Source organism: Artemia franciscana, chromosome 10 (assembly GCF_032884065.1).
Source record: "Artemia franciscana chromosome 10, ASM3288406v1, whole genome shotgun sequence".
Lineage (NCBI taxonomy): Eukaryota > Metazoa > Arthropoda > Branchiopoda > Anostraca > Artemiidae > Artemia > Artemia franciscana.
In genome coordinates this window covers 4,145,557-4,172,077 of record NC_088872.1, presented here as the reverse complement: position 1 = coordinate 4,172,077, position 26,521 = coordinate 4,145,557, and the positions used below count along the sequence as shown (strand labels likewise).

At 35.4% G+C, this 26,521-nt stretch overlaps 1 protein-coding gene across 1 annotated transcript; it reads left to right on the top strand.

The window, feature by feature from the left end:
- LOC136032378 (keratin-associated protein 19-2-like) lies at positions 1 to 25,749 on the top strand. Its single transcript, XM_065712699.1, has 3 exons — positions 1 to 115; positions 16,762 to 16,936; positions 25,486 to 25,749. The coding sequence occupies exons 1-3, from the start codon at positions 95 to 97 to the stop codon at positions 25,665 to 25,667; spliced, it is 378 nt and encodes a 125-aa protein (XP_065568771.1). The 5' UTR covers positions 1 to 94; the 3' UTR covers positions 25,668 to 25,749.
- The last annotated feature ends 772 nt before the right edge of the window (positions 25,750 to 26,521 follow it).

Below are 26,521 nucleotides of genomic sequence, written 5' to 3'. Positions count from 1 at the left end.
CTGCAATTTGGTATTTTATATACATAGAAGACAACGCTTGTAAGATTGATTCAGACTCCGTTTGATTTGTGATAAGGTTAAAATAAGATTTAAAATGAATTTTCCCATGTTTATGGTAAGTTGAAGTATTTTTATCCTTTCAACTGAATCATTCATTTGAAATAATTTTTTAAATTAAATTAAATAGTGACATAAAAGCTTAAAACAAATAAAAAGCGTTAAATTAAAACTTCTTCTTGAACAAGCTTCTTGGGAAAAAAAATATTCATTTTTTTTTAATAGGAGCTTGAAATATATGGTCTAAAGTACCTAGACACTTCTGTTTAATGATACTAGTTTCTTCAAGGCCATATCAATTATTCTTGAGTATTTTTTCCCTTTTTTCTAAAATTTTCTCAATGCCCTGAGAAGGTTAGAGAATTTTGATGGGGAACTTAACCAAACATTTTCAATTCAAATAAATAGTTTGACTGGAGAAGTCAGTCTTAATTAAAACCAACAAAGAGAAAATATTTCTTATTCTATACATTTCTAGTTTATAATTTGTGGCGGAACAGACCAGAAAAGCTACTGGCCGGGGATAACCATAATAATTTTTCTCCCTCCAAAGTGAAAGAGGTTTCACTTCGTAAACCTCTTCCTCCCAGCACAGCTGTCGTAACACTGTCCTCTAGCTCTACATTCAAAAATGAAGCACCTCAAGTGGTATCTGTTGATACCAGAGTCAGTGGTAGGCTATCCATATATATATATATTTTTATTTATTTTTTTATGTGTTTGTGCACATCGAATTTTAATGAGAAGAGAAATCACCAGTGCAACAGCACAAACACATAAAAAAATACAGCAATGGTTAATTTACGTGTTTAATATATGCTATGCTTTACCCCCACCCCCCTGATGCTCAAATATATAGCCCAAATTTGTTTCTGAACTATTACAGATTTGTAATATTGTCTTAAAAAATTTTAAGAGGTCAAGAGGTCAGAAAGTGCTTAAATCTGAATTTGTGGTAGAAGCGATTATTATATTTGTAAAGAGCATAAAAAAAGGCATCGAGTGGTATATTCACTTTATATGAAAGCCAGTAATACTGTTTGCACCAATTTTACCAAAAGTAAGGAGCGAAATTAAAACTGAAAACGAACAGAAATTACGCCGTATATGAAAGGGGTTTTTCCTCCTCAACGCCCCGCTCTTTACGCTAAAAGTTTGTTACTTTTTTAAGAAGTAGAGTTAAGAGAAAGAGTCAAACCTTAGCGTAAAGAGGAGGAGGAAAAGCCCCTTTCATATACGGAGTAATTTCTGATCGTTTTAAGTTTTAATGTCGCTCCTTACTTTCATTTAAAAAAAAAAAACTTGTTTTTTTTATATAATATTTCGAGAGAACAATCACCTCTCTTCTTCAGCGTGAACAAAACAATATGATCAAGGAAAATGCAAAAAGCAAGCGCGGAAAGTACAACAAAACCAATGAAAAAAAGCGTCAAAAACTTAAACGAAATTCAATAAAAGACCAAAAATTAAAGTGGCCAAAGACCGCCAATATTCACGATCAGAACAAAATCCAATCAAATTTGAACTGCCAACGGTGGACACTAACGAACAACTGAGAAATAAAAGCAAAAATTCATTCACTCAAACAAACGAAGCCGCAATTGAATGAATGAAGAACTAGGTCACCTGATTTCTGATTTTAACCATTGCATTTCTTGCGGATACCCTTTGAAACCTAAGGGGTTGATGATGAATTTGATTATGTGATTGTGATTGTTAACAAAGTGTAAGCAAAGAGTGACTCGTCCCAATAGTAACCGAAAGTCGTATTCATAAAGTTTAATATTACCCATCAAAACCAACGGCCCTGAGAAAATTTGCCTGATTTTAGGAGAAAGAGGGACAAAACCCTACAAAGTCAAGCAATCTCTATGAAAACCATCAGATTCATCATATCTGAAAACCCTAATCTGGAGGTTTCAAGTTCCCATCTATAAAAATGGGGAATTTCGTAATTTTTGTGAAAAGGAAGATCATGGATGCGTGTTTATTTGTGTTCGCTGTTTTATTTTTGTGTGTGTGTGTTTTTCAGAAGTGACCGTACCAAGCCAATGAACCTAGAAGATTGGGAGAGAGCTCATTCAAACGGGAAACAAAAGTTCTCGTGCCCTTTTTGAATGACCAAAAATATTGCACCACGGAAAAATGGTGTTTTCTGACGTCTTGTGGAACCATACTGCGATTTTGTCCCAAGAGGGCTAATTTGCTATCACAATTTGAGACAGAAAAGTATAAAAAACTGCTTACTGAGCTTCCTAATTATAAAGGATGTAGTGCCGCATGCTGTCGTATTTTTTCCTGAAAAGTCAAACAATGTATACATGATGAAGGGTCCTATATAAAATTATCTTAATGCTTAATTTAAAATGTTGATTCATTTGAGTTTTCATAAAATTATGTTTAGTGACGTAGAATTGCACATCAGCGATTGTAAACAAGGCGTGGTGGGTCATTGTTTAGGTGGTAGAGGAGGAGATCAAATGCCTAAAAGAGCATGATTGAAAACCCAAATTACCTAAATCTCCAAGAGCTATCAGATGAATATAGAAAAGGATATGGGGGGAATTAATATTTTATCTCTCTTCATTTAGGTTAAGATTGAATAATGAGGCTGCGGTGTGATTTCTCCCTTCTTGTTGCAAAAAAAAATGTTTCTGACATTAATTCTAAAGTTTCATTTAACTAAAACTGATTTGATTCATATCAAACAGTTCGTGGTAACGAACTGTAGTAAGGAGCGACCCGGCTCAATAGTAACCAAAATTCTAAAAAATTGAATTTTGATATCATAGCTACATCAAGAGAATCGCATTTTAATGCTGATTTTAAATATATATTTTTCATCAAGTTTAGTCTTACCCATCAAAAGTTACAAGCCTGAGAAAATTTGCCTTACTTAAGAAAATAGAAGGAAACAATCCCTAAAAGTCGTAGAATCTTAACGAAAATGACACCATCAGATTCAGCGTATCAGAAAACCCTACTGTAGAAGTTTCAAGCTCCTATCTACAAAAATGTGGAATTTTGTATTTTTTGCCAGAAGACAAATCACGGGTGCGTGTTTATTTGTTTTGTTTTTTTTTGTTTTGTTTTTCTTTTTCCCAGGGGTCATCGTATCGACCAAGTAGTCCTAGAATGTCGCAAGAGGGCTCATTCTAACGGAAATGAAAAGTTCTAGTGCCCTTTTTAAGTGACCAAAAAAATTAGAGGGCATCTAGGCCCCCTCCCACGCTCATTTTTTCCCAAATCCAACGAATCAAAATTTTGAGATAGCCATTTTGTTCAGCATAGTCGAAAACCATAATAACTATGTCTTTGGGGATGACTTACTCCCCCACAATCCCTGGGGGAGAGGCTGCAAGTTACAAACTTTGACCAGTGCTTACATATTGTAATGGTTATTGGGAAGTGTACAGACGTTTTCAGGAGGATTTTATTTTGTTCTGGGGATGGGGCTGAGGGGAGGGGGCTATGTAGGAGGATATTTCCTTGGAGGAATCTGTCATGGTAGAAGAAAAATTCAATGAAAAGGGCGCAGGATTTTCTAGCATTACTATAAGAAAACAATGAAAAATAAACATGAAAACGTTTTTTCTAATGAAAGGAAGGAGTAGCATTGAAACTTAAAACGAACAGAGATTATTACGCATATGAGGGGTTCTAAAAATACTTTAACATAAAGAGCGAGGTATTTAGGAGGAGATAAATACCTCGCTCTTTATGCTAAAGTATTTTTAGTAATTTCAACTATTTATTCTACGGCCTTTCTGATTCAGGGGTCATTCTTAAAGAATTGGGACAAAACTTACGATTTAGTGTAAAGAGCGAGGTATTAACGAGGGTACAAACCCCCTTGTATACATAATAAAAATATAAGATTATGAAAGTTTGTTACGTAAGTTAATTCTTAAGTTACGTATATTTTTTACTAATAAAAACGTTCGTTAAAAATTAAAAGTTCTAGTTGCCTTTTTAAGTAACCGAAAAATTGGAGGGCAACTAGGCCTCCTTCTCCACCACTTATTTCTCAAAATCGTCTGATCAAAACTAAGAGAAAGCCATTTAGCCAAAAAAAGAATTAATATACAAATTTCATTTTAATAATTTATGTGCGGAGAGCCAAAACCAAACATGCATTAATTCAAAAACGTTCAGAAATTAAATAAAAAAAAAATTAATTTTTTTAGCTGAAAGTAAGGAGCGACATTAAAACTTAAAACGAACAGAAATTACTCCGTATATGAAATGGGTTGTCCCCTCCGCAATCCCTTGCTCTTTACGCTAAAGTTTGACTCTTTGCCACAATTCTACTTTTTAAAACAATTAAAAGCTTTAGCGTAAAGAGCGAGGGATTGCGGAGGGGACAACCCATTTCATATACGGAGTAATTTCTGTTCGTTTTAAGTTTTAATGTCGCTCCTTACTTTCAGCTAAAAAATAATTTTTTATTTATTTATTTAATTTCATAAATAAAACAATACACAGCGATATGTAAGTGCGCATCAGCTATTATAAAGGAGGAGCAGTATGTTTTTTGTAGACGGAGGTGGTAGACTCCTTGAGGCAGATTTTTTGGAAAGAAGGGGGTGGGGGTGGTATAATATCTCTTGATTCCTAGAAATACTTTTATCTACGCCTTTATTATTGCTGCTAGGGGGAAGAGGTTAATAGTGTTTTGTTTTCCATTGTAACTATCTTTTACAATTTAGCATAAAATATAAAATTCAAACACATAATGGCACAAAGGTAGAAAAGGTGAGTCTGGCTATCTTGAGCTTCACCAGGAAATTTCTAAGAGTTGGTGGGGCAAGTGTACTATCAGGAGTTTTGGTTTAAGCGATTTGAATTTGTAATATTTCACTAGTTTAAGACTTTAATTATAATCCAATATTTTGATCATTAACCAGAAAACTGAAAACGCGAAACTCTAACAATGAATTTACTATATTGATACATACTATTTAACTGCAGGAAATCATCTACTACTGATACTGCAGAATCACAACTGAACCAAGCTGCCTCAAACACAGCTACGCGCTCTCCTTCTCCATCCCAATTGAAGCTTCCCTCTTCCCACCCTCCCAAGAATGTGCCGTTTCTCTTAATTTTTTTTGCGATATCCTCCCGCCCCATTCGGGAACTATCTGATTTTCCTTTGGCCCTAGGTGGTTGGCTAACAAGAGAAACCTTTGGTAATCTGTCATCCTTTATCCGCAGAACGTCTCCTAGTTATCGCATCCTTCCTCGCATTATAGCCCTAGAAAGCTTATTGTTTGAGATATGCACTTGGGAACTCAAGACCACCCGTAGGTAATTTTTCTGGAAAACATCTAGTGCATCCTCCGCAGTTATTGAGAGTGTTCATGCTTCAGAACCATACTTGACCACTGTCTTTACTGTACCTTCCAATATTCTAATCTTGGTTTGGAGACTTCATTGGTTTTCTCATTATTTATTGATCTTGATAATCAATCAATAATATTTTTGACATTAAATTTCAAACTTATTTTTGCACCCTGAACGTAAAAAATCTAAAAGTTCATTCATTTTGCTAAGATTCTTAAATCATCACCATAATCTAAGTCTAGGAAGGTTTCACTTTCCCATTTGGCTCCATGTTCCCCCACTGGCTTCGCTGTGCTCCTTTTGACAAAGTCCATCAGAACGACTCATATAAATGGGGACACTGCTTAACTCTTCATTTAATATGGAGCTAAATACTAACCTCATTTCCTCAATATTAGCTCTCAATATTAACCGAAACTCTAAAAAACGGAATTTTTATATCAATAGATATCAAACAGTTCATGGTAACAAACTGTAGATAAGGAGCTACCCGGCTGCTTATACATCAGAACATCAGATACATTAGAACAATTGGATTTTTATGTTGATTTTAAATATATATTTTTCATTAAGTTATTCCTACCTATCAAAAGTTACGAGCCTGAAAAAAATTTACCGTATTTTTGGAAAAAAGAGGAAATACCCCCTTAAAAGTCATAAAATCATAGTGAAAATCAAACGTTCAGATCCACCGTATCAGAAAACCCTAGTGTAGAGGTCATAAGCTCCTATCTGCACAAATGTGAAATTTTGAATTTTTTGCAAGAAGAAAGATCACAGATGCGTTTTTTTTTTCCAGGTGGGATTAACCCATGAGTTCTAGAATTTTTTGGAAGGGTTCATTTAAACGAAAATTAAAATTTCTAGTGCCCTTTTTAAGTGACAAACATTGGTGGACAACTAGGCCCCCTCCCACGCTAATTTTTCCCCGAAGTTACCAGATAAAAATTTTTAGTTAGCCATTGTGTTCAGCATAGTCGAAATATCTAATAACTATGTCTTTGAGGACGACTTAATCCACCACAGTCCACGGGGGAAGGGCTGAAAGTTATGAACTTTGCCCGTTATTTACATACAGTATTTGTTAATGGTAAGTATACAAACGTTTTCAGGGGGATTTTTTCTGGTAGGGGGCCGGGGGATCGGGTTATGTGGGAGGATCTCTTGACGGAGGAATTTTCACGGGGGAAGGTGATTTCAATGAAGGGGGCACTGGATATCCGAGCACTATTTAAAAACGATCAGAAATTAAATTTAAAAAACAAGTGTTTTCAACTGGAAGTAAGGAATTACATTTAAACTTAAAATGGACATAATTTATGCATATATGAGGTGGTTCGTCCCCTTGTCAATACCTCCCTGTTTACGCTAAAGTATTTTTAGTAGTTTCAAAAGAGCTACTTGTTCTAATTCAACGGCCTTTGTGATCCAGGGGTCATTCTTAAAGAATTGGAACAAAATTTTAACTTTAGCGTAAAGAGCAAGATATTGACGAGGGGGCTAACTCCCTCATACATCGTATATGAGGAAGCTCGTCCCCTCGTCAATACCTCGCTCTTCACACTTGAGTTAGAATTTTGTTAAATAATGGTCGATATAAGCAATAACTTGTCTGTGTTATTTTCCGACCAATCTTAGCATTTCATTGTTATTAAATAATACAAAAAAAAAACAAGTTTTTTTCCAACTGAAAGCAAGGAATCACATTAAAACTTAAAACGAACTTGAGTTATTGCGTATATTTCTTAAACATCTTTTTCTTTCATTCATTTCAGTCATTTGAGATTTGTTCAACTTGTGACCCCCATTTTCATAAAAATTGTGTGGACCTCTTTGGTCGTTTTGTTACTATACCTTACAAAAATGATTCCGCAAATATCACGAATTTAAGTTATGTGGGAAAACCTTCCATGAAGAAATTTCTCGTGGGGGAAGGGAATTTTCCATAGAGGTGGACCTGGATTTTCCGACATGATTTAAAAACGAGTTTTTTTCAACTGAAAGTAAGAAGCAAAATTAAAAATTAAAACGAGAAGAAAATATTGCGTATGTGAAATGGGTTGCCTCTCCTCAGTACCTCGCTTTTACGCTAAAGTTTTTTTTTAACTTTTAAAAGAGGCTATTACTCTAATTAAATAGCCTTTTTGATTCAAGAGTCATTCTTAAACAACTAAAACAAAAATCAAACTTAGGTTATTATAAGGCTATTATTAGTTTTAAAAAAGTCAAATTAATAAGCAATGATATCTTAATAATTCATATACCGTGAGCCAAATTGAAAATCTGCATTAATTCAAAAACACTCAGAAATTAAATAAAATAAAACAAGTTCTTTAACTGAAAGTAAGGAGTGACATTAAAACTTAAATGAACAGAAATTATTCTGTATATGAAATGGGTCGTCCCCTCCTCAACATCGCACTCTTTACGCTTAAGTTTTTATTGTTTTAAAAAGTAAAGTTGTTACAAAGAGTCAAAATTTAGCGTAAAGAGCATGGCGTTGAGAAGAGGAGAGCACCTTCCATACACGGAACAATCTCTGTTCGTTTTAAGTTTTAATGTCGTTCCTTACTTTCAGTTAAAAATTGGTTGTTTTTTATTTAATATATCAAAAGAATTGGCATATTATGCTGGCTTCAAATATATAAGTCTCATTAAGTTTAGTCTTACCCATTAAAAGCTTCGAGCCTGAGACTATTTGCCCGATTTTCAAAAAAGGGGGAAACACCCCCTTAAAACTCATAGAATCTTGATGATAATCATAAAGTCAGATTCAGCATATTAGAAGACTTTAAAGGTGTCAAGCTTCTATCCGGAAAAATGTGGAATTTTGTTGTTTTTTTTTTTTTTTCAAAAGAAAGATCACGGATGCGTGTTTATTTGTTTTGTTAGGTTTTTTTCATGGGAGATCGTGTCGACCCAGTGGTCTTATAATTTTGCGATATGGCTCATTCAAACGGAAATCAAAAGTTCTAATGCCTTTTCAAGTGACCAAAAAATTGGAGGACAACTGTCCTTTTTTCCCAAAATTTTCCGATCGAAATATTGAGGTAGCCATTTTGTTCATCATAATGGAAAGGACAAAAACTATGCCTTTGGATGTAATATAAGCCCCTCCCCAGACCCAGGGGAAAGGTCTTTAAACTATAAATATTTTTCCATTGTTTACGCATAGTATTTATTATTGGGGAGTATGTATACATTTTCTTATAGGGAGGGGAAGACTTTTCTGTTGGGGGTTTTTCCACGGATAATTTTCTATGGGGAGGATTTTTACAGTACTCTTATTTCCACATGATATATAATTCAAACAATTCTTGTACAGGTTCTCCTTCTCTCTGTTTAACATAAAGCATTTTTACTAATACTCCTAGCTGCGTTTCTAGCTTTCCTCCCTAATACATGATCAGAGACTTTATAAACTATTTTTCTAGAATTATCCCCAACATATTCTACATTGTCAAATTTTAAACTCTGCGGTTAAGTATTCAACTGTTCCTAGAAAGTCTCTCTCAAATTCGCTATAACTTTTGAAAGGTAGTTACCCTCCTAGTTTTCAGCTTTAAATTAACCCTAGACGCTACTATTTGGTACTTCGCCATACTACTATATGGTGATTTTTACTTTTGACGTAAATTTGTCATTAATAATTTTACTTTTGACATCAATATACCTTAGGGTCTTGTATTTATCCTGCCGTCTTCTGTTAACTTATATTGTACTGTTGTACTGTTACTGTTGTAACTTATATTGTACTGTTACAGGGTAAATATACCCTGTTAACTTATGGACCATTATATGCCCAGACACTGTATTGGTTACAATTAGATTGTTATACCTACAAAAATAGCGACGAAGACCACACTGCCTTTTCATATCAAACAAACACAAAGTAGAAACAATAAGGATTTTTTTTCCAAGACTGTTTGATATACCTACAAAATTGCTGCAGTGTGAAACCATTATTGCTTTCTCTTCCTACATCAAATTTTTCTAGGCTAAGATACCATCTATCTGTATATTTACTAGCCTGGGCATTAAGATCCCATAATCAAAAAAAAACAGATTTCTACCTGGGATCCTATTTATTTTTTCCTGTAGCTACAAGTAAAATTCATCCTCGTCACTACTATCTCCATCAGTCGGCTGGACAGGGGCATATACTATTATGACTAATAACCTGGCCTTTTTGGTCATAAAATGAGTGACTAGGATTCTTCTATTGTAAATACCTTCCCAACCTAAACAAGACTTAAAATGAACATAATTAATTGCGTGTATGAGGGGGTTCGTCCCCTCGTCAATACCTCCCTGTTTACGCTAAAGTATTTTTAGTAGTTTCAAAAGAGCTATTTGTTCTAATTAAACAGCCTTTGTGATTCAGGGGTCATTCTTAGAGAATCGGAACAAAATTTGATGAGGGGGTTCGTCCCCTCGTCAATACCTCCCTGTTTATGCTAAAGTATTTTTAGTAGTTTCAAAAGAGCTATTTGTTCTAATTAAACGGCCTTTGTTTTTCAGGGGTCATTCTTAAAATTGCTGCAGTGTTGAACCATTATTGCTTTCTCTTCTTACATCAAATTTTCCTAGGCTAAGATACCATCTATCTGTATCAAACAGTTCGTGGTAACGAACTGTAGTAAGGAGCGACCCGGCTCAATGGTAAACGAAACTCTAAAAAACGGAATAATGAAACTAAACGATACATCAAAAGAATCAGATTTTCATGCGGATTTTATATATATATATAAGTTTCATCAAATTTAGTCTTTGTCATCAAAAATTACGAGCCTGAGAAAATTTGCCTTATTTTGGAAAATAGGGGGAAACACCCCCTAAAAGTGATATAATCTTAACGAAAATCACACCATCGCATTCAGCATATCAGAGAACCCTGTTTCAAGCTCCTATCTACAAAAATGTGGAATTTCGTATTTTTTGCCAGAAGACAGATCACGGGTGCGTGTTTATTTGTTTTTTTGTTTTCTTTTTTTCCCATGGGTCATCGTATCGACTATGTGGTCCTAAAATGTCGCAAGAGGGCTCATTCTAACGGAAATGAAAAGTTCTAGTGTCCTTTTTAAGTGACTGAAAAAAATTGGAGGGCACCTAGGCCCCCTCTCACGCTCATTTTTTACCCAAAGTAAACGGATCAAAATTTTGAGATAGCCATTTTGTTCAGCATAGTCAAAAACCATAATAACTATGTCTTTGGGGATGACTCACTCCCCCACAGTCCCTGGGGAAGGGGCTGCGAGTTACAAACTTTGACCATTGTTTACATACAATAATGGTTATTGGGAAGTGTACAGACGTTTTCAGGGTTTTTTGGTTTGGGGGGGTTGAGTAGAGAGGGCTATTTGGGAGTATCTTTCCTTGGAGGAATATGTCATGGGGGAAGTGAAATTCAATGAAAAGGGTTCAGGATTTTCTAGCACTACTATAAAAAAAAATGAAAAAAATAAAAATGAAAAAGTTTTTTTAATTGAAAGTAAGGAGTAACATTAAAACTTAAAACGAAAAGAGATTATTACGCAAATGAGGGTTCTTTTCCTCCTAAATACATCGCTCTTTATGCTAAAGTATCTTTAGTAATTTCAACTATTTATTCTACGGCCTTTCTGATTCAGGGGTCATTCTTAAAGAAATGGGACAAAACTTAAGCTTTAGTGTAAAGAGTGAGGTATTAACGAGGGGAGGAACCCCCTCATATACATAATAAAAATATAAGAATATAGAAGTTTGTTACGTAAGTTAATTCTTAAGCTACGTAGACTTTTTACTAATAAAAACGTTCGTTAAAAATTAAAAGTTCTAGTTGCCTTTTTAAGTAACCAAAAAATTGGAGGGCAACTAAGCCTCCTTCCCCGCCCCTTGTTTCTTAAAATCTTCTGATCAAAACTAAGAGAAAGTCATATAGCCAAAAAAAAAGAATTAATATACAAATTTCATTTTAATAATGTATGTGCGGAAAGCCAAAATCAAACATGCATTAATTCAAAAACGTTCAGAAAATAAATAAATAAAACCAGTTTCTTTTTAACTGAAAGTAAGGAGCGACATTAAAACTTAAAACGAACAGAAATTACTCCGTATATGAAAGGGGCTGCTCCTTTCTCAACGCCCTGCTCTTTACGCTAAAGTTTTTACTGTTTAATAAAGTAGAATTGAGAGAAACAGTCAAACTTTAGCGTATAGAGCGGGGCATTGAGAAGGGAGCAACCCCTTTCATACACGGAGTAATTTCTTTCGTTTTAAGTTTTAATGTCGCTCCTTACTTTCACTTAAAAAACTAGTTTTTTTATATTTAATTTGTACTAGCCTGGGCATTCTTCTAAATGCTGGGCAATGTGGCCTGGGCATCTGGGCATGCTGGGCATTCTAAACAAGACTTGGCAGCATCCTTATTCATTTTGAGCCCTACTTCCTGTTTATGCACTCCATCTTTCTTGCCAGAATAAATAAATTCTATGTTACCTAATTACTTGTTTCCCATCCTTGGATATAAATTTTTGAAACTCTTAGTGAGTCCCGTTTGAATCTTCTGAATTTGTCAGTTAAAATTTCGATTTCATAGTGGTTTTTTCATGTCATAACATTATAATTTGCAACTTTCAGATTCTTTAAATAATTGAAATCATTTTGGCCTCAGGAAAAGCCCAGAACCAATGCAGGAGGGGGACTAAAAAGCCTTCTCAAGCCTACATGAAGCAATTAAGCCGGCTTTGAACTGGACAGTAAGAAATCCCTGGGACCTCTAGTTGAATGGAGGCCTTGTGCAATCCTGGGTCCATCTTGGTCACAACATGGCTTTCCATCCTTGGTGATGCTCGTCTAACGACAAGAATCGAAATCCTGCACAGACAATCTCACACCTACTACCTCCGGCTCACTATATATTGATGTCCACAAATACTATGTTACTATGGAGAGGCAAATCATAACAGATAGCTTAGCTAAGAAGAGTTTTTTGGCCCAAAAAAGCCCACCAAAGCAGACCAAACCCAGAAGAATCATTTATCCGAGTGCAAATGGTGTATCGTTTATTAGGATATAATTTCCTGAATGGGTAACACTCATGAAGGTCGACCTGGAGCACCGTTAGTAGTCACAGTCTTGGTTAGTAAAACTCGTAAAAGATCTACCCTGATGTCACTATGAGGCCACGCGAGTACGGTTTCCCTGTTTAGGATAGAGACGGAGGAAGACACTTATGACGGAGCGGAGACCTCGAACCATCTAACAACAAAGGAACGGCTCCAACCTTTTATACCCAGCCTATCCTCGTCAAGACTTTTATAAGGGTCTTTCATCAGCCAGAAATTGGGGATTGGATTTATGGGGGCACTAGCATACATCATAGCTTGATTAGCCCTGAGCAGGATTTGAAAAACGCTCAAAAATTAAATTAAAAAAACAATTTTTTTAACTGAAAGTAAAGAGCATCATTGCTCTGAAACTTAAAATGAAAGGATAAAAATAAAATGAATGAAGGGGGGCTGCATCCTCCTCAATCCCTGGGTCCTTATTCTATATTTTAACATTTGTCCCAATCCATTAAAAGTGACTGCTGGAAGGCAGGGGCCATTGAAATGGAATAAGAAGCACTTTTAAAGAATAAAATGTTTAGTATATTGAGCAAGGGATTCAGAAAGGGCAGTTCCCCTCACTTATGCAATAATTTCTTATCGTTTTAAGTTTGTAGGCTGTGTTTGCCTCAAACACCTTAGTGCTGCCGTGAGTTGTTAGTAGTAGTAATTGTTTTAAGTTTTGACGATGCTCCCTAATTTCAGTTCCCTTTTTTTATTTAATTTCATACTATCAGGAGTTTTTGTTTCTGTAATAGGCTACTTTTTAACTAGGCTTAGCCTCTTGCACTTCATCTTTAGATAAAGAGTCAGAAATCAGAAAATTTGAATTGGACGAATAAAATAAAAAAGAATTTCAAAGCTACATTCGACAACTAGAGTGTCTTTATCGAGCCCTTAGATTGTCGCTTCAAACAGGTAGTTGTAAAATGTCGGGAGAGAGTTTATTTAAAAGGATTTTTTATTCTAGTGTCATATTTAAGTAATCAATGAAGTACCAGATAATAACCTTCATAACAGAGTACACTTTTATCAAACAGTTCGTGGTAACGAACTGAAGTAAGGAGCGACCCGGCTCAATAGTAACCGAAACTGTAAAAAACGGAGTTCTTATAACAATAGTTACATCAAAACAATCACATTTTAATGCTGATTTTAACTATATAAGCTTCATTAAGTTTAAATTTACACATCAAAAGTTACGAGCCTTAAATTAAATTTGCCTTATTTTAGAAAATAGGAGAAAAAAAAACCTTAAAAAATATGGAATCTTAATGAAAATCACACCGTCAGATTCAGCGTATCAGAGAACCCTACAAGTAGTTTCAAGAAGTTTCAAGCTCCTATCTACAAAAAAGTAGATTTTTATATTTTTTGCCACAAGACAGATCACGAATGCGTGTTTATTTGTTATTTTTTTTTCCAGGGGTGATCATATTGACCCAGTGGTCCTAGAATGTCACAAGAAGGCTCATTCTAATGTAAAGCAAAAGTTCTAGTGCCCTTTTTAAGTGACCAAAAAATTGGAGGGCAACTAGGCCCCCTCCCACGCTCATTTTTTCCCAAAGTCACTGGATCAAAATTCTGAGATAGCCATTTTATTCAAAATAGTCGAAAACCTAATATCTATGTCTTTGGGGATGACTTACTCCAGTTCCAGTGGGAGGGGCTGCAGGCTACAAACTTTGACCAGTGATAACACATAGTAATGGTTATTGGGAAGTGCACAGACACTTTCAGGGGGATTCTTTTTGTTTTGGGGTGGGGGGGGGGTTGAGGGGAGAAGGTTATGTCAGGGGGGAAGAAAACTTCCATTAAAGAGGGTGCAGGTTTTTTAGTATTGTTTTTTAAAGGACAATGAAAAAATAAAATTGAAAAAGTTTTTCCAACTAAAATTAAGAAGCAGCATTAAAAATTAAAAAGAACAGAAATTATTACGCATATGAAGGGTTCACCTCCTCTTAATACCTCGCTCTTTACACTATAGTAATTTTATTAATTTCAACTATTTATTCTACGGTCTTTGTGATTCAGGGGTCATTCTTAAGTAATTGGGACAAAATTTAAGCTTTAGTGCAAAGTATATGAGGGGGTGAACCCCCTCATATACTTAATAAAAACATTCGAATATCGAAGTTCATTACCAAAGTTAATTCGTAAGTTACGTATATTTTTACCAATAAAAACTTTCGTAAAAAATTACAAGTTCTAGTTGCCTTTTAAAATAACCAAAAAATTGGAGGGTAACTAGGCCTACTCCCCCGCTCCTTTTTCTCAAAATCATCCGATCAAAACTATGAGAAAGTCATTTAGCCAAAAATAAATTAATAGGCAAATTCCGTTTTAATTATTTTAAAATAAAATAATTTTAAAATTTTAAAATTGTTTAATAAACAATTTTATTAATAAACAATAAATAAACTTAGTTTAATAGCTCTTAAACTAAGTAATTATGAAAATAATTGTATACTACAATTATTTAAAAGGATTTTTTAATTCTAGTGTCATATTTAAGTAATCAACGAAGTACCTTCATAACAAAGTGCTAAATCCGACCATTGTATACTAAAAAACGCCACTTTCATCTCGTATAGCGTCAAGAACTATGAAGAAAAAATTATGAAATAGCCAGTTGGCTTAGATCTGTCGACAAATTAGAAAAAAAAACTACCGTAACTCTTGCACTCAGCTTATTGTACATAGCACTCTCAGCTTATTGTAGCATTTCTTAGCACTCTAATCACAGACGAACTAATTTTATTGGAGGAATATTGATGCAGCTAAAGGGGGAAGTCCGATTAGCTGATGGTTTGTTGTGGAGTCAAGCAGATTTTTCAAATGATATGTTTGCCCTAGATAAAATGTAAACGGAATGAATAACTTTTCGGAGGTTTAGTAACAAACTGCAGATTCTGTCTAAATTTTCAGATTGCAGAGCCAATATTTTGATCTGGACTTCGGGGCTTAACCCGATGCCTCCTGCCTCTATTATGGAGGATGGAATTAATCACCATCACAAAAAGTAACGGTGATAGAACACACTCCTGTTTTAGTCTTGATAGAACCTTGAAGAAATAAGTTTAGCCTTCTGGTGCCTTGAGGCAACATTCGCTACCCTGATACATGACGATCTTAATCGTCTCTATTTTTTCAGTGATTTCGTAATGGATGGAAAATTTCCATAGACTTTCCCAATTTATAGAGTCAAGAACCTTCTCCAAGTCCACAAGGATCATAAAAATATTTCAAACGAAAGTCTCTGCTTTCTTCAGTTAGAAGTCGAAGCGTAAATATAGGCTCAACTGAACGATTGGGTGAAATCCACACTGTCCTCTATACGATAATGTGAGAGAGCGTGTTCCTAGCTATTAAGAGGACATCTACCCCGGTAGTTGCCTGACACGGTAGTGTCCCCCTTTTTTGAGCATCCTGATGAACTTACCTTGTTTACAGTCCGATGATACAATGGCCATAGTCTGAATCTGAGTGAAGAGTAAAGACCGAAGGGACCTGCAGAAAGATACTGATGTCTAAATCATCCCTTAAGATTGGCAGTCTAGTCTCAGTGATTTTTCCATTTCAGTTTCTTTACTCGTTCTCGAATCTCACTGGCAGCCAGTTCAACCCCTACTGATATTCAAAAGAAAGATGGGGTATCTGAAATATCAGGGAGATTTTGGGGGCAATATATTCGTTAAATTTTCGAAATAATTTGTCCAAGCTTCACTGACTACACTCCCAAGAATAGACAAAGGGAGGCTCCAGTGGTCGGACGAATTAAGACCAGAAAAACTAGAAAAATACTTCCATCAATTAGTCATCGGCTATTTTTCGAGTTCTACATTCTATTCCCCAGTTCTACGGATTCTATTTGTATGCGTATTTTGTGTATACAAACATTTTATTTATATATGTACTTTATTTATATACAAATATTATAGAGCAATTCTCAATTCACTGTGATATATATATATATATATATATATATATATATATATATATATATATATATATATATATATATATATATATATATATATATATATAAAATTGTATATGTAAGTTTTTTGTTTTTTTATTTAATTTATTTTAAAAGTTTGATTTCATCTTTATTCAGAATCATTTCAGGACATGAAAGCGACTTTGGAATGGTATCGGAAATAGACAATTTTGATTGTGTAGCTCAATCATTAGGTCAAATTTCCCAGCGTTCACAGAAGAAATAAGTTAATCCTCACGCAAGAAATTAATTTGCATCCCTTCATTTCAGTTCGTTTGTTTTACATTTGTATGCATCGTAAGTGCTAGTTCAGTCCGACCGAAGGGAGAAGAAGAAAAGCAAGAAGAGGATCAGCTTCAAGTGTCTGAGACCAAACTCAAGGGTTATGGTGGTGGTTATGGAGGTTACAGTGGCTACGGTGGTGGCTACGGAGGACCTGGCTATGGTAATTTGGAAAGAATAGTTGACAATTTGCTTTTGCTGTTATTAGATATAGAGTCTGTTACAATTTTAGTAGTATAGCCTTCGAATAACCCATATATACTAAATATATTGTCTCTAATTTTCATACTAACCCGGAAATTTCGTCATTCTCAACCAAAATTAATGGGAATTAATAATTAAGGCTCTTGTTGTGCTTTTGGGTTGTGCCTTTGGGTTGTTTGGGTTGTTGAGTTTTTGGGTTGTTTGGGTTGTTGAGTTTTTGGATTGTCAAGTCTCTGCAGAAAATCAGGAGGGTGAATCCTAGAATCTTGCCATTAGAGTATCTACCAGAAAAGATTGTCAGATCCCGATGAGACTTAGCGGGAAATAAAAGTTTGTTTTCAAGTTATGTCTTATGGAGATCCATACTCAACCCATGGTCTACGGGGGGCAGAAAGAGGGAGAGAATGTCCCTCAATTCTTGTCATCGTTACATCTATCAAAATTGGCTATTAGATCACAGGCATACCTGGTGGTATATAAGGGTAGGTGTCCTAGTGTTGTTAATTGGGAGTCAGTACTAGGTCCAGCATATGTGGCTAGAGGTAACTCTCAGTTCTTGTGATAATTACGTTTACCAGAAGGGTTGTAAAATTTTAACAAAACTTTTTGGCAAGTAAGAACTGATGACTTAGTTGTGCTTCTTAGAGATCAGAACCAAATCAAGTAATTGTAAAATTTCCTTACTACCAGGACTTCATCTTTTTTTTAGATAGTTTAAATATAATCATAGCTTGAATCATGTCCGTAGCCAGATTTTTTTCGGTGTGTTTGTATGGGGGGGGGTACCTAAAATTTGTTTATATTCGTTATGTTACATTTTTATGGGCTGGAGTAACGTTTAGGGGGATCAAGCCCCCTAGTGCCCTGGATACAGTCTTTGCTTCAATGTTTTTTTGCTAAGTTATATAAAATTTACACATTATTCAGTCCATTTTCCTCATATTTTTCGTCGTTTAAACTAATAATTTAAATTAAGGTATGTTTTATTAGTCAACGAATGTGAATTTAACATTCCAGTTACATCCGATCTGAGTTTCTCAGTGGGAAGATGAGGAGCATCTTGGGGAAGGAAAGGTGCTAAAGTTCTTTCCATTTGCATGTTAATCAAAAGAGATCACTAAATCTCAATCAAAACAAGATCGTAGGTAATATTTGTTGTGTGATTTCTACCTCTTTGAAGTAAGGAACAGATTTTCTTTGAAGTAGACGGCCTTTACAGGTGGACTAGACAAGGGAAGGGGTCTAAATTCTTGTCAATAGAGAGCATCCATCGTAGCAAAACTGACATCGTTTGGAGGTGTTTCTTGGTCTTTTTAAGAGTTTCTGCAAATTTGTTTTCTAACAAACACTACAGGGAAGTAATAATTTCCTTCAAGACTAAGGAAAGTAATAAATCCTGATTCCTGAATGAGCTGCAAACGTTGATTTCATAAGCAGCGTAATAACACTGTTTAAGTAGAGAGTGATGTTGGCACATTTTTTTTTTTTTAACCAGGGCACTTCGTATTGAAGGAGTTGTCGTAGAAACTTCGAAAAGGGCGTCATTCAATTGGAAACTGAAAGGGCCATTGTCGTTTTTAATAGTTGGAACTGATTGGACGACAACTAACCCCCTCCCACGTCCACCATTTTCCCAAACACAATCAATCAAGATTTTTGCCATTTTGTTCAACGTAGTTGAAAGATCCGGAAAGATTCGGAACAAGGAGACAGTTTGGCGTGTCAATCCTGTCCCAAAAAGTCATGCTTTGTATAATATCACATTCAAACTGAACTAAAATCTTTTTTGCTTGAATGAATATATAAATGACATGAGTTAGAGATTATATTATTTATGCTCAGACGTGTTATAAAAAGGATATTATTTTCTTATGGAAGTTATTACAGCTCACAAATATACATTTTACAAGAATGTTTTCCATCGATTAAATGTAGTACAAAGGTGGTTTAATGAATGAAGTGAAACAAGTTGTACTTCCTAATGATGAGTTGTCATGCTATCTTATCTGCTTTCTAATGTGCCTTCTGCTTTCTAATATTGAGCTCTACTATTTTTGCTATAGCTTATATTTACTTCTGTTCGTTTTACTTTACCATGGCCCAGGGATTTAATAATAATGAGTAAAATCCTGAGTCAACTTATCACTGTTATCAATCTCAAAACTTTCCACTAGGTAAATTTAATGACGCATTAGAAAAACTTTGCTTGCAATTTTACAAACAACTTAGACTTTCTTTTTGTTCTCAAAGCCATAAAAAGAAAAAAAGAAAAACTGTAAATTTCAGGAGGCTGTTTACTTATAATATAATGACAGGTTTTTACAAATTACTGTGCAATCCTTTTCGGTACTGTTTTCATCAATAAGCTGTATCCCTAACTCAAATTTGTTGTTTGTCCACAAAACCACAAAAAAAAAATTTCAAAACTAACAACAACCAAAATAATTACAATATGCTTGGCAGATTTTCATGAAAATATGTGTGATCTATTAAAACCTACTCATCTACGCAGTGTTTCTAGAATTCCCAGTCTAAATCGTCATTATGCATCAACTGTATCATTCACATGCAAATCCAATAAAATATTGTATAGATTCATGAGCAAAATAACCTGAAAAAGAGTCAGAAGATTCCCTTTCCCTCTTTAACCTACGCTTTCTCTTTTCCATTCTGTTTCTAGTTCTCTCCCTCTCTCTCTCTCTCCCTCTCTCTCTCTCTCTCTCTCTCCCTTTCTCTTTCTCTCTCACAAACGCTTTCACTTTCTACAAAACCCTGCTAACAGCAATTTTTACTGCTATTACTACAGCATTTAGTCAGGGAGCCACTCAACGAAAATGTGTCGGGTAGGTGATCAGTGAGCAGCAGAAGGTTTGACAACGGAATATGGGGTAATCGATAGCGCTGATCACGAAAATGGGCGTTATATACTCGGCCGGGGGGTGCTTGACCCCGAAAATCGAAAATTTCGCGTTTTTTTTACTATTAAATCACGTTTCGGAAAAATTTCCACAATGATCGCCAGATCTTTCGTAACTGATGCCAGAAGTGACGAGTACAGTAGGGACCATCGCGAATGACCTTGAAACTTGCAATTTTAATTTTTTTTTATTCGCGCTGGAAAAGATTTCACGCCTAGATTCAGCTGGTAGCGGATAGTTTTATTATCTCAGACAGGAAGATTGCCACTATACTCAACAATGACCTTGATTACAACTCTCTTTCATTCCTAATCAGAATTATTAGTAAACTTGACAAGATTATTATTCAATAAGTTTGAATAAACAAAAAAAAAATTTCTATACTAACACCTGCTACGGATTTCGTGAACGGCACTTGTTACTACACAAGTTAAAAAGTAGCTCAGCATATCAAATTATCCATCAAGCATATCAAACTCGTCCATAAAACACTTCCCACCACAGCCACAAAGTAAATCGCAAGGTCTATTTCCAGCACATGACCATTTTTTGTACAGCGCTTGCACGAGCAGTACTGGGGGACCACACCTTCTGGAAATGCCTGAAGGGTAGACACAACTGGCCTAACCCCACCGTCTTGAAACATCCAGCCAAATTGCAGGGGATCCAGAAACTGTGGCTTTGCTCGATTTGCTTGCAAAAAAATGTCCAACTGCAGGTACACACGCTTAGCATGACACTCAAAGGCAGCGTATGATGGTGGCAAATACTTAAGCTCCCGCTTTCGAGGGTACAAATGCAATCTTAATTCATTAAGAGAGGTAAAGTGGTCTGGGTCTTTTCCGTATGAGGCAACAACGACCTTTTTGCAAATCACACTGAATTTTTCTAGAACCGCGGGGTCGAGCTTTGACTTCTGTATCTCTTGGACAAGCAAAGCAATCGGTTTCTCCAATCCCCATTTCTCGACAGCCTTGGCCACCACTCGTTTTCCTTTAGAAAACATGAAACCCACGGTATCACACCCTGAAAGCGTATGAAGAAGGCAGATGGAGTGAACAAAATCGTTCGGTAAATTGCTGCAAAGCCGATGTATAGGCACTAAATAGCTGTGGAACCTGACATAAACTTTCCGCTTTTCACAATTTGGGTGGTTCCCAAGGAATAACTTGTAGTGATATAGCAAGACGACAACTATGTCTGTGTCATTCGCATCGACCAAAACGACATCGAAACCCCTCTCCAAACAGTCCAATATGTGTAACACAACTCTTGTATCGGCCTCTTCATGGGTACAGCTCAAACGCTCTTCAAAGTTTGTATCAGCATTTCCACTTCTGTTGAGCATCACCACTCTCATCCGGTCTCGAAAGCCTCCTGAGAGGTACACAGTGAACCCTGCTTGCAGCAGGTGAACTGAGTTTTCAAACTCACCGAATAGAAGCTCAATCAGTCTTGCCTTTGTCTTGGAATTTGAGAGCAACGAGTTCCAGTCATCTAGGTTTGAGTGTCTACCTAGAGCTACCGGAGACCTGTTTGAACATCCTCGCTGCTCATGGCAACCACCGCATTCCTTTAGGCAGATCACCTTGCCTTCTTCGTCGGAATATCCAAAAATCCCATCATATCTATCTGCAAGGACGTGCAGCTCCTTAACGTTGCTGTTGAAAGACACAAGCGTAGAAAATGTCCGTTTTCCATAGCTCTCAACGGTTTCCGATGGATTTGGTGGATGGCTTCTGAGGTAGGGCATCAAGTCTACCACCCTTGAGTGAGTCGACTCACTGCTAATCTCGAGGTTAACGGGCCACTTGCTCAAGCTGATTTTTGTTTTCAAATACTCTAGAAGAGCTGACTTTGTTCCTGTCCGAAGCACAACCATTCCAGATATGGCACTTCTCTGGAATATAGAAGGTGCATATGGAAGAAGCTCATGGGAAAGCAAATTCTTTAGATGGTGAAGTCCTCTTTCGCCTGTAAAGTCAACACTCACCAATACCCTTTTGACAGTTTGAAGTTCAACATTGGTAAGGCTATTTACAGCACTAGAAGTATTGGTTGCTTTTTTCTGTTTCGCCTTCTCATTATTCATGACCTTTACTTTGCTAAAGGCACCTTTTTCACCGTCCAAGTAGCGATCAACCGCTCTGCTTCCAACAGATCACACACTGAGGAGACTGTCAGCTATCTCACTATCAACTGTCTCAAGCGTATAAATATTCAGCATATCTTCGTCAGTGGATCGAAAGGGATTGAGCCTGGCTTCCAGAACAGACTTAATTTTATCAACAGCCATGTGTTGCCGCAGAACGAAGGAAGGGTGATCTTCGTGGTGAGAGGAGTCAAACTCAGTCTGGGGAACAATGCGTAGCATCTCAGTGAATGTAGACGAGACTGAGGCACAGAACGGAAGAGTTAAAGTCCACTTCACCAGTGCCAACTCATTCATGGTAATACCCGTCATTATACCTTCCGTTTTTGAATCTAAATTAATGGTAGATTCTACAGCATGGTCTGGGGATATGCAGTTAAATTTTGCATTCCTCCTCTTCACATTGAACAGTCCATTGTGGAATGCCTGATCTACTTCTTGAGGTAAGCCCTGCATCTCAGCCAGGTACTCAATCAAGCAAGTGCCATACTTATAGTGACCACATGCAACTAAATAAGGAAGCATTTTGCTAGCTCCTTCAAGATGGCCATCCCAGTCACCAGATCTTTCACTGTACAAAAACTGCCACAAAACCAGTACCATTTCTTTGTACTGCTTCCAGAACTTGTGGGTTTTTGAGCGTATAGGACATATCAACAACCTTTGTACTGTAAATATGTTTCACAAGGAAAGCCTACCTTCAGTGTCTACACCTCTTGCATCAAGCTCCACTCAAGTGCAAATCAAGTTTAAGGTCCTCCATAATTTTGTGTTTAGACTCCTTTGCTTGACTTTTTCTATTCAGCTTATCTTGGAAAATCTATCTGGCCGGGTGAACCCTGACGCATTCACACTGGATAGATGCCGCTGCTTATCCGAGCTAAAAATTGGGTCAATCCGCTTTTCTGTCAATAGTTCAAAAACGAGAAGAGTTAGAGAATTTCTGGATCAGTCATTTTGTAGGACAATAAATTTCCTACAGAAGCCATTAAAAAAAAATACACCTCAGTCAGACAAATTTTCAAGATGGATCAAGATTAATCCAAAAGAGAGATAAATTGTGTTAACTTTTTCGTCGAAATTTTGTGATTCCAACTGAACGGCAAAAGATAAAAATGTTTTGAAAAGAGAATATGATTCTTTATTTAATTACCTTCGATCTGAGGTATAGCTGAACAATTTTGGAGTAACCTGTAATTTTTTATCGATTTTAATATAATTTTTGCCAGTTAAGATGGATTTTTAGGGAATTTGAAGAAATGTGGATGTCGCACCCATTTGTCGACTATATAACGCCGATTTTCGTTTTCAGCATGGTCGATTGCATTAGATTGCACACTCAAACCTTCTGCTGCTTGCTGATCACCTCAATCCTTAAATATCAACATTTCTCTCGTCTGGCTCCCTGACTAATTGTAAAGCCGGATTTTTGAGCGGAGCAGAAGTTTTATTGCACATCCGCAGCAACTTCTGATGGTGAATTAGGATCACCAACATAATTTTTCCGCTTCCCAAAGCTTTTTAATTGGGGTTTTTGAAAGTTTATTGTTTTGGAAAATTTGAGTGGTCTGTTTTTCGTTAAGACTAGACTTTTACTGTTTTCAATTTTTTTCTAATTTAAATTTTATTTTGAATTGTGAAATGTAATGAGGTTTGTTCCAAAACCAAACTTTTATTATAAGAACTTGAGATGTAATTTCTAAAATATCAAGGATTCCCGCAAAAAGAGTTCAAAATGAGTCAACTCAGAAATTTTGTCAGAAATTAAATTTCGTGATACGTTAAAGAAATATATTTGGTACTATATCCTCGAATCCGACTTTCCCTTTTTTCAGAGAACCCTCTGAATTTTAGAGGATTCGCTTTGTATCTGAAAAATCCTGACTAAAAAAAAAAAAAAAAAAAAAAAAAAAAAAAAAAAAAAAAAAAAAAAAAAAAAAAAAAAAAAAAAAAACTAAACCCTTTGTGTAAAAAACTCTAGAAAAAATTTTTAATTTCGAACATAAGGGTGCAGTAAGAAAAGTTTCTTAGAAATTTTTGAGTCAAAATGTTCAAACTCTGAGAGACGAGAACTAGCGCTAATAAGCTGTTACACAAATGCTGCGAAAGAGGGAAAAATTCCGATTGCAATTTTTTAAAGTTGCAGGAGGATTTCATATATTTGTCTAGAAATTACAATTGATTAAAATTGTGCTATTAAATAAGGTTAAGCTGTGCTTCCGTCTGGCATTTCATGGACAAAAAATCAAACACAAGTAAACAGCAACATCAAAACTCAAAACGAACCAAAATTTTAATGTATATAAGGGGTATTCCCCATAAGTCCCCCTCTCTTTGCGCTAAAATCTAATTAGTGATTAACTGAAATTAGTTTAGAGTGCAAAACCAAATCCAGTTGGTGATTTACTGATCACTTTCCAAAACATCTAAATTGAAAATGTAATTATTTAAAGCAAAGGCAAATGAATAAACTCTTCCTTTCTCGAGGGGGGGGGAGAAAAACACTGCTTATGACTCTGCTCTTGTGTTAGGGAACTCAACCTTGAATGTAATCAAGCTTGAGCGTAAAAAGGGGAGGGTGGCGTCAGCCTTTTACATATCCAGAATAGTATCTGCTTGGTTTTACTGTTACTCTTTACTTTCGTTGTTTTTTTGTTTTGTTTTTAATTTGGTTTTTATTTCTTTTCGATATTATTTTCAGGCTATTTGAGGAAGTGTGTCTCTAGAAACAAAATTTTCTATATTTGTAATGCTTTCGTTGCAGTAACTATTTTGAGTTACAACATCACATACTGTTGCTATGGGACGAAGTGCCAAAAAAGACTAAATCAAGACCTAAATCCTTCTCCCTATCACTTCCAACCTGTAAAAACAGACACTAAATTTCATTCGAGAGATCCCACTTCTGGCATCTTACGACCATCGGCCTTCTTCCGAGTGGCTTTCTTGGTAGAATTTTTTGTGAAATATAGGGAGGAGGAAGGGATAGAGTAATTCAATGATGCAAGATTACATTGTCTCTCAATATGTGATTCTGAATGTTACAGTATCTTTACTTCCCTACTAAATTTAATCAAGAAGTCCATTGTTGCCTAGAACATGGCCTTTATATAATTATTCTATTGGCATAAAAAAGAACCCATTTGTCATCTAACATTATTTCAGATGAACTGTCGGATCCTAACTCCAACAAGGCTTAATATTCTCACCTTCTAATGTAATTCACTGCAAGCTTTTCCCTCTGAAATTAGGCATTTGAATAAGTAGGTGGCGGTTTTTCAAAAAACCTTTAAAAAAAATTAAAATACTCTTGACCAAGCATCACCTTTCTGATTTTCAGCACCGCATGAATTAACCAGTTTTTCAGTAGGCCAATTTGTTTTTTTAGTGTAAAATGTGGCTTAATCTTTTCATCTTTTGTCTCATCTATTTTTATAGGATATGGCCCAAGTTTCGGAAGTGGTTACGGCTACGGTCTTGGAAGTGGTTACGGAGGATATGGTGGATATAGCGGCTATGGTGGATCACCCTATGGGGGGTACGGTCCAGGAGGATATGGTGGATACAGTGGCTATGGAGGGTATAGTCCAGGAGGCTATGGAGGATATGGTTATTACTAAGATATATTCCTGTTTGTTACATTTCTTTCGTCATTTTTTGTTTTTACAATATAAAATTAAAATCCAGATTTCTATTTTAAAACACATTGTTTTTTTTTTATTTAGTAGAACCAGCTTTGAGTTCTGAAGAATACTTTGTAATTACGCCAATAATATTAAAATATATATATATATTTATATATATATATATATATATATATATATATATATATATATATATATATATATATGTATATATATATATATATATATATATATATATATATATATATATATATATATATATATATATATATATATATATATATATATATATATATATATATATATATATATATATATATATATATATATATATATATATATATATATATATATATATATATATCTGGTATTGGCGAAGTCGAAGGTTTTAGCTAAGTATCCCTCCCTCAGTATTATCACTATTCTGGTGCACGAACGAGCCAAGCCCTGAGTTGCTGCATAAATGGGTTGAATTCTAATAAAACCTGAAATCAAGCTAATTTCTGAAAAGGTCCAAATACGAGCTAAGCCCTGACTCAGTAAGAAAAAAATGAGTAAAGTCTTAATTCGGTGCAAACACGATTAAGTCTAGAGGTCATTTATTAACTGCGTCCCCTACTTTATTTCAAGAAAAAATGCAAAATAATTATAACCGTTAGATTATTTATTTGAAATTTTGTGCCCCTAAAGTTTCTGTGTCCGGGGTAAGTGCCCCTCTGGATTTCCACAATATTAAATGATTTCTCTATTAATTTTTAAATGAAGATAAATCATAAAAGTTGTTCATGTTATTAAATTGTAGATAACGGGGATTGTTTGACAGATTTTTG

Excerpts from the sequence above, each read along its gene's own strand:
- LOC136032378 (XM_065712699.1), top strand. The coding sequence starts at position 95 with ATGAATTTTCCCATGTTTATG. Across the intron at positions 116-16,761 it reads TGAATTTTCCCATGTTTATG|TTCGTTTGTTTTACATTTGT; the intron begins GTAAGTTGAAGT and ends CCTTCATTTCAG. Across the intron at positions 16,937-25,485 it reads CTACGGAGGACCTGGCTATG|GATATGGCCCAAGTTTCGGA; the intron begins GTAATTTGGAAA and ends CTATTTTTATAG.